The sequence below is a fragment of the Aricia agestis genome, chromosome 13 (assembly GCF_905147365.1).
Source record: "Aricia agestis chromosome 13, ilAriAges1.1, whole genome shotgun sequence".
In the NCBI taxonomy this organism is placed as follows: Eukaryota; Metazoa; Arthropoda; class Insecta; order Lepidoptera; family Lycaenidae; genus Aricia; species Aricia agestis.
The window spans coordinates 8,082,747-8,091,672 of record NC_056418.1 but is presented as its reverse complement, the minus strand read 5'-3'; the positions used below and the strand labels follow the sequence as shown (position 1 = coordinate 8,091,672).

Sequence of the window (8,926 nt, the reverse complement as noted above, 5' to 3'; positions counted from 1 at the left end):
GCCGTATTACGTATAATCATGTCGTTTTATAATAATGTATATAAACATCCAACCCGCTTAACATTGCCACTATAGAAGCCCCTTTCTACGGAAAAGTAGACAAGGTGACAGTTTGAAAAGTAAAATCTGTCACTTTGTCCCTAAAGTCTGTCAGTATTTCTTTTTCTTTCACAATCATTCTGTTGCTAGTCTGCAAATTTTAAGTGGCAGTTAATTGAACACAAAAGTTAAACTTTGGCCAGATTTTAAAATATTTGGGACAACACGACTCAAAATACTCGACTCTACTTTCTTGTTCGAAACGCGAAAAATCTGCGAAACAGGAATAGAGCGAGATGCAATATAAGCCATTGTCCTGTGGCGGATGAGACAGTAAATCGGTTCGCCGCTGTTTCGCAGTTCGCAGCGTCGGTGTACTAGAGGCGTAAAGAGCTTCACTATATTTGTGACTTTTTTAAGAGAGATTTTTCTAACACTTATTTTTTTTTACAAAACCTGAACATTTATGTTCCTATTTTACATAATACCGTCAAATCTGTTATGTCAAGACTCAAGTCAATGTTGGCCATATTGTGTATGCGTGACTTGGCCCGACAAAATCACATAGAGGACCCAAGATCATCTGCCTGTGCCTTAATCTCTGTTACATACATCCAATTTACTCAACGTAAGCATTTTAAATATCGGGCATATCTTCGTTTGACATACGGTATTAATAAGATTTTCCATAAATAAGCTTGAGTTGCCCACAACTCTCCCTATTGCACAAGCCCGATATGGTGGTATTTATTTTGCACCAATACATTGTTTGTCAAAGTAAGCAGATGGTAAGTTGTCTTTAAATTTTAAAATATAAACTGGAAATAATAATAAATTTAAAGCGGTTCATAACGCTGATCTGTTAACATTACGCATGTTGAAATACATAAAACCAAACAAAGTGACTGATATTTTTTGTTTGGCTAGGGCACCTAATGTTCATTTAGATATAGAGGAAACCTACTACGATCTTACGCTTATAAGTATTACCGATTGGTAGGTGGTGTGCACGATAATTATACGTATGTTTATATTGTGTAGCACCTTAGCGACACACCATTTACAATATTTAAAAAACTAAACTTAGGCTTAATGACATATCGGTAATGTAAGCGACAATCGTACGTCTAAAGTAGGTTGGGTCGGCCTAAACTCTTGTTTCTGTTATACCTTAGTTTTAAAAGTGATGAAGGCAGTTGTAAAATAATTTAAAATCAATACTTGGGTACCTTCAAGGTGAAGCCCTGCTGTAAAGTATTTAGTACATTGATACACCTCAATCCTCACACGAATGATCGAATTACGACTTCAGAATTGTTTACCTCTGACAATATCCGTCTAAGCCGCACACAACTTTATGATAGTTTGGCAAAAATGGAAGGGTAAGGCGCATTGTATGATTTTAAAAACTCATGCTGTGGAAAGAGTTAGCGGGATGGTTGCGCGCGTACGAGGACACGCTATTGGTAGACCAGTGATCAGAGTCGTTATGCGTCAATTGCTACTCCAGTCTTATCGAGCAATCATAATTCATAAGTTTGTGTTTAGCCTTATTATACTAGGGCCGAAGTCGACTCTTGTGCAAAGAATACATAATCCCGATGGTCAATGTACTTTAACTTAGCTGGGCTCATCAGTCGAGTGGGTGTAGGGCATGCGCGGAGAGATGCGCCGCTAGCTGGCGCTGTTGCAGCAACGCGTACAGTATGCCCGCCTGCGCCATGGCGTTGACGGTGCCGTCCGCTATATCGTCCGCTCGCAGCTTGTTCGCGCCCGGCCGCAGCAACGTCGGTCCGAACACGGTCGCCAGATTGTGTAACGACATCTTGTTCTCGCTCTCGTGTTGATTCACTCTGCAATATGTTTGAATTGCTTGTAAGAAATATTTTAAAGTTGAAACAGTAGGTGGTGTGACGTTATTACAAATTAATTGTTGGTATAGCATAAAAAGTAAATGTGTGTAAAATAAGTTTAAGTGAAGTGACAAGTAAGTCTTTGAATTTCCAAACATGCAAACAACAATAACCGGTCGATCGTGGAAAAACGAGACGCGACGTGACCGTATGGAGCTTGATGAAATAATATTACACAAAACTTACACTTGCAAATACACAATCAAATCATTTTGGTACGCGTTATTATTTACATTATTATTTGTATGAAAAAAAAGTTAGTAAGATCAAGAAGCCAATAACTCACTTAACAAAATGATTGAGAAGGAAGTCGATGCAGTTCTTGTTGAGATCGGGCAGCTGCGCGTAGCACTTGAGTAGCGCGTGACGCCGCGTGTGCGCGGGCGCTGAGTCCACAGAGGTGCCGCCGCCCTGGAGATAAATAATTTTATGTAATGTAATAACAAAATACATACAACTCCCTTATTAATAAAATTATTCAATTTCTAAAGCGGCGGTCTGATGATCTGGTTTTCTTTGTCTGACAAATTGTCAATGTTAAACAACACAATGTCGACCAACCCTCAATAGCTATGTCCACACTGTGCACTTTCATCTTCAATGACAAATACCGACCCGAATACATGCATATATTCGGTACAAAATTTTGTGTAAATATAGAAGTGACAATTAATGTCAACGGCTTTATTTCGTAAATTTCAATGTTAGTCATTCGTCGCTATTGCCATATTTTAGTGTGCGAAAAGGAACCAAATTAAAAACGGTTGAAGTATGGAAGTTACGTTTCCTACGTCCACGTTACCTGCGTGGATCCCCAGGCCCGCACCAGCTCGGGGTAAAGCGCGTCGGTGAAGAGCGCCTCGGGCAGCTCGCGCAGGTACAGCTTGAGCACGCCCGTCACAGAGTGTATGTCCACTTCTTTCAGTAGCTGCTCCGCCTCGTACGCGTCTGAAAATGCGGTTATCGGTGTAAACAAATACTTTTTTAAATGGTTAAAATGAATGTTTTTGTGAACTTGTATTTCCTTTTTTGCGTCACAAATGACAATAAATTTTAGTTATATAATGCGCCGTGCGCACAAAAATATTCTTTGAACAGCTACTAGAAATTATTTCAAATTAAATTTAAATTAATAATAACCATTTTCACCCATAATTTTTAAAATTAATCGTTCGTCCGGTGCGATAGGCGTACGCAAGTGCACGTGTGTCAAGAATTTGCCGGTCACAGTTAAGGTTGTTTGTGTGTTTATCGTTATCTACGCCGCGCTATTCAGCGCCGTAGGCTTGAACTTACCTAATCTAAACAAAATAATTATGAGTGTGAATGATCCATTTATGAATAACAATGGATAGCGTCGGTTTGGAGTGTCTAAATGAGGAGATAGTAATTGAGTGTGAGCAACAAGTTATGGAAGAGGAATTTAGTTCGAATAAATCTGCAGAAAAGCGACGCAGTTCCGATACCGCCGAGATGGATGATGAGGGGTTCACAACTGTATGCCGTAGCCGTAAGAAAGTAATTAGAAGTTTATCAGATGAGGATAGAAATATCGAAGTTTTGGTGTCTTCGAAACAGGTATTGCCGAAACAAATAGCTTTTGCCAAGTTGTTAAGAGAAGAAAATATACAAAATATTTTACGTATTAAATACAAAGGGCCGTACAAAGTTAGTATTCAATTCGAAACGGAAGAAATGGCCGAAAAGTTGATAAACAATAAAAAATTTGAAGAGTTAGACTATAGGTGCCAAAGAAGCAACTCAGTATCGATATGTTATGGAGTTATTAAAAATGTAGAAATAGAGGTTGATGAAAAGGAGATTTTAGAAAATTTTGAATGCGAATATCCTATTATTTCTATGAAAAGATTAAAACGGAAAGACGATGATGGAGCCTGGATTGACAGTGATTCGGTGCGTTTGGGATTTAAGGGTAATTCCGTACCATCTTATGTTTATGGTTATGGATGCCGATTCAGAGTAAATGCTTTTAAATTTCCTGTTTCCCAGTGCTCGGTGTGTTGGAAGTTTGGGCACTTGAGTCGGCAGTGTCCGACTAGGAGGATTATTGGTCCGAAATGCGGAGGCAAGCATGCTAATTGTGACACATATTTTTATGTGTGTTAATTGTAAAGGTCCGCATATTTCGTTAAGTAAAGAGTGCCCAATATTTAAGAAGGAACAAGAAATTCGAGAAATTATGACCCGAGAGAATTATACGTATCGCAGAGCTTTGACAGTATATTTAGCTACGAGAAGAGGAGAAGGTGCTTATATACATAAAGTGTCCCTCCAGAAACAACAGGACGGTTCAGAAAGGGAAATGAGCCCCGTAATAAGTCATCCTACTAGAAAATCATACAGGGAAGTACTCGTCACAGATGCCATTATTCACAGAGAGAAAGTACCAGAATTAGATGTTGAAAAAGAAAAATACGAAAACACAACAAAAAATAGAATAACAAAGGAAGGAGCTCATAAACAAAACAAAGAAGAAAATACTGCAAAGAAGAACACAAATGATAGAAAGATTCTTAAAAAGAAGAAGGATCCCGTTCAGAAAGAGGACGATGAAAATACGGAGAGTCAAATACAAAAAGATACTGAAGAAACTAATGATGTTAGGCAGAATAAAAACAATTTCAAGCAGTTTTTTTCGGAAGCAAAGATAATTTTTTTTGAAGATAAGACAATGCAAGAAAAGATTCAGGACATTATAGTTTTATTTGTTAAAGTTTTGTTGTCTTCTGTTGGTGAGTTCTTTAAAAATTTTGACGTGATAGACAAACTTTTTACAACTAATAATGACAGGAAATCCTAATAAAATATTTGATTGTAACATATTACAGTGGAACGCACAAAGTGTTAAATTAAAATGTCAGGAATTAGAGCAACTTTTAACTCAAGAAAAAATACATATTGCATTAATATCAGAATCATGGCTGAAGTATGACACTGATTTTCGAATTAATGGGTACAATATATTCCGAAAAGACCGCCCAGATGGTTATGGAGGGGTAGCTATAGTGTCACATAAGAGCATTAAAATTTTCGAAAATCCTGTGCAATTAAAAAATAGTTCTATAGAGGTCATCCATGTTGTTGTATCCAATTGTCACAAATTACGAAACGTTATTTTAATTTATTGTCCACCATCAATAAACACTGCGCAAAGTGACTGGGATGACATATTTAGTAAATTCCCTAAAAATTGTTTAATAGCTGGCGATTTTAACGCACATCATTCAATTTGGTCAAATCGAACAGATAATAAAGGTATCTTAGTAAATGATGCAGCGTTAGAATATGGTTTTGTTTGTATCAATAGTGGTCAAGCAACGAGAATTAAATTGGTTAATAATATTTTACAGACTTCTAGTCCCGATATCGCATTTGTTTCTTCAGATATTGCAGTGAATTTTGATTTTAAAATTTTAAATGAAAATTTAGGAAGTGATCATTTGTGTATTAAACTAAAGTATCGATACTCTGGAACTAAACAATTTGTCAAAAAAAGAAATATTAAATTAGCTGATTGGGATGAATATAAAAACTATTTACAGAATAATTGGTCGGTGCCAGATTCATTATCTGAAGTGGAAGAAATGTACAATAGCCTCATTACTCAAATAAATACGGCCGCTGATAAATTTATACCTTACATTAAAATTTGTCAAAATCCAACCAGTAATTTTACACCGAAAAGGTACTGGAATTCAGAATTATCTCGCCTCGTAGCTTGTAGAAGGTTGGCCTTAAGTAAATTTCGTAAAAATCCTACTCCGGAGAATTTAAATAGATTTGAAAAGGCTATCCGCGAATTTAAGACAGAAATCAGGAAGGCAAAATTTAATGACTGGCAATTACATTGTTCTGCGATAGATAATTCATTAACAGCCACTGAAATGTGGAATAAATTACGTTGGATTAAAGGAATAAAGAAAAGTTCTTATATTGTGTCACAGGAAAGAAATGAAGAATTACTCTGTAGTTTGGCACCGGACTATGTACAGGTGAAGTGTCCGTCTCTTACATCTAGCAATGCGGTCATGGAGGCTGAATTCACCTACCCAGAGTTATGCAATATCTTAAAGAAAAAGGATACTGCACCAGGCATTGACGAAATTACATACTCCATGATTTACTATTCTCCTTACATCTGTAAGTGTTATATTCTTAAAATATTTAATTTAATTCTAAAAACCGGAGTAATTCCGACTCAGTGGAGAGATATTAAAATAGTGCCCATACCAAAAGCTTGTAATGACCCAAATTTACCACCAAAATTAAGACCAATATTTTTGATTAATTGTTTATGTAAAACATTTCACCTGTTACTACAAAAACGCATAGAATGGTTCATAGAAAAGAATCAGTTACTGTCTCGCAGTACGACGGGTTTCAGAAGAGGTCAGAGTTCTTTGGATTGTTTAGCTAGACTGATTTCATATATTCAATTGGGGTTTTCGAAGGAAGTTCCTACATTAGTGTTATTTTTAGACGTAGATAATGCATATAATAATTTACTTATAGAAAAACTCGTTACTGAATTAGATAGGCTTGAAATGGGTAAAAGAATATGTATTTATTTGTGGAATTTTTTAAGTCAACGAAATTTAAATATTTTAAATATTATAAGATCGACCTTTAGAGGATTAGCACAGGGGGACCCCTTGTCCCCTCAATTATTTAATATCAGTACGGCAAAAATTGTTAAACAAATTAAGATGGTTCTTCAAAGTCAGTATGCTGACGATTTTGTTTTTTATATTAGTGGCTGCAGGAACAGTATATTGGAATGTGTTGAAAAAATGCAATTTGCCCTAAACGTTTTTTCATCATTATTAAGGGATATAGGATTAACTTTATCAGTTAACAAATCTAAAATATGTTTATTTAATAGGGGACGTAAAAACTATACACTTTCATTAAAATTAGATTCACAAGAGTTAGAAGTAGTTGATAATTATAAATATTTAGGATTTTGGCTGGATAAGGGCTTAAGGTGGGGTAAACACATAAAAGAAATATCTGAAAAGACACAAAAAATATTAAATGTTATGAAGATATTAACAGGATCTAGCTGGGGTGTACATCCCAAGCACTTGCGCAGGATTTATATTTCCTTACTTCGGAGTAGGATAGATTATGGAAGCTACCTTTATAATAATAGTGCTAAAGTTCATTTGGATAGACTCGACAGGATACAAAACCAGGCTTTGCGTGTCATAGGCGGTTTCATCAGAACCACTCCAGTTTATGTCATGGAGACTGAACTTTGTGTGTGTCCACTGTATGTACGTAGAAAATATTTAGCTTACAAATATTTATTAAAGGCGCAGTCTTTTAAAGATAACCCGACACTAAATATTCTGTCCGAACTCTCAGTGTTTTGTAAAAATAATACTTTTTGGAGAAATAAAAATTACCCCTGCTTGTAGAAACGTGGGATCAAACAAGTAATGAAATAATAGAATCGTGTTACCCGCTAGAGATGTTTTCGCTAAATGCATGGGTCAGTAACTTTGATGCGAATAGTGTGATCCACTCCACTTTGGAGAGCTTGACTGATCCGAAGAGATTGTATGGTTACAATGAACTTAAATTTAATGTTATTATAGAGTTAAGAAATAAATATCAAAATTTTCATTTTCTATATACCGATGCCTCTAAGTCGGGTGGTAATCAGGGAGCTGCATTTTATGATCCTTCGTGTAGAGGGGAATGTAGTAATAATAAATTTAAAATACTGGCTACTACTTCTATTATGTCTTTGGAGCTCATTGCAATCTCACAGGCGCTCAGTTATGCGCAGCACATACCTTCTAAATACATTCTTATTTGCACGGATAGTAAAAGTTCACTACAACATATAGCTCGTTGCACCTCTAGCTATAGAGGTTCACCGATAGCTTATAAAATAATGGAAGCAATAATGACACTGATGAGAAAAAACATAACTGTGAGATTGCAATGGGTCCCGTCGCACATTGGACTTACGGGTAACGAGGAGGCCGACAGGCTGGCGAAAGAGGGTTCTATAGACGGTATAATAATAACGTATAAAGCTACGTTTTTAGATCATATAAATGCATATAAATATAAGTGTAGAATAGAATGGAAGGAATATTTCGATAGGAGTTCTAAAGAGAAAGGTATATGGTATAGGACACTGCAAGCCGAACCCCCTCGTATACCCTGGTGCGACAATACCGATTTCAGCAGACAAAACTGCGTTATTTTGTATCGACTGCGTTCCGGACACATTCCGCTTAATAGATTCAAGCATATGATGAGATTGAGTGATTCTCCGAACTGTTCAGTGTGCGGCGTGGTGGAGGACGCACACCATCTGCTGGCGGAGTGTGTCCGGCACGAGCCGCGACGTCGGCAGCTACTGCTAGACCTAAGTCTCAACAGAACTGACGTAGGAATGTTTCATAATTTATTGTCGCAAGTTAATAACTCAAAGGAACTTAAGGTTTTGGTGAGATTTGCATCTATCAGCTTATCAATTAATATTAATAGTTAAGAATTAGTATTAAGTTAATGTATCTACAATTGTATAAGATAAGATGGGGTTGTCATGTACTTATGTATAAAAACCTCTTAATAAATAAAGATTAAAAAAAAAAAAAATTAATCGTTCATCATGACAGTATCTCTGTTGTGTGTTTACTGTTTACTAAAGAGAAAAGATGATATTACTAGCTACTTCTAGATATTTTGCTGAAAGGAGTTTTTTTTTCATTATCAATTTCCGTTCGACTCTGATTCGAAAACTATCGCGTTGTTATTGGTCAATACAAGGCGTGCTGAGCGTTTATTGGCTATTAAGTTGTCAAATTGTGTACCCAAACGCCTCTAGTCCACCGACGATTCGAACTGCTATCTGCGAAACAGGAATAGAGCAAGATGCAATATAACGCATTGTCCTGTGGCGGATGAGACAATAAATCGGTTTGCCGCTGTTT

The 8,926-nt window shown here is 36.4% G+C and overlaps 1 protein-coding gene across 1 annotated transcript in view; it reads right to left on the bottom strand.

Annotated features, from left to right (window-relative positions):
- Window positions 1-470: 470 nt before the first annotated feature.
- The window catches only part of LOC121732979 (active breakpoint cluster region-related protein), a 36,217-nt gene continuing 27,761 nt past the window's right edge, over window positions 471-8,926 (bottom strand). Inside the window, exons 19-21 of the mRNA XM_042123034.1 lie at window positions 2,755-2,900; window positions 2,239-2,363; window positions 471-1,892 (exon numbers count right to left, since the gene is read on the bottom strand). Coding sequence (XP_041978968.1) covers window positions 1,673-1,892; window positions 2,239-2,363; window positions 2,755-2,900 — 491 coding nt within the window. The 3' untranslated portion in view covers window positions 471-1,672. The remainder of the gene's footprint in view (window positions 1,893-2,238; window positions 2,364-2,754; window positions 2,901-8,926) is intronic.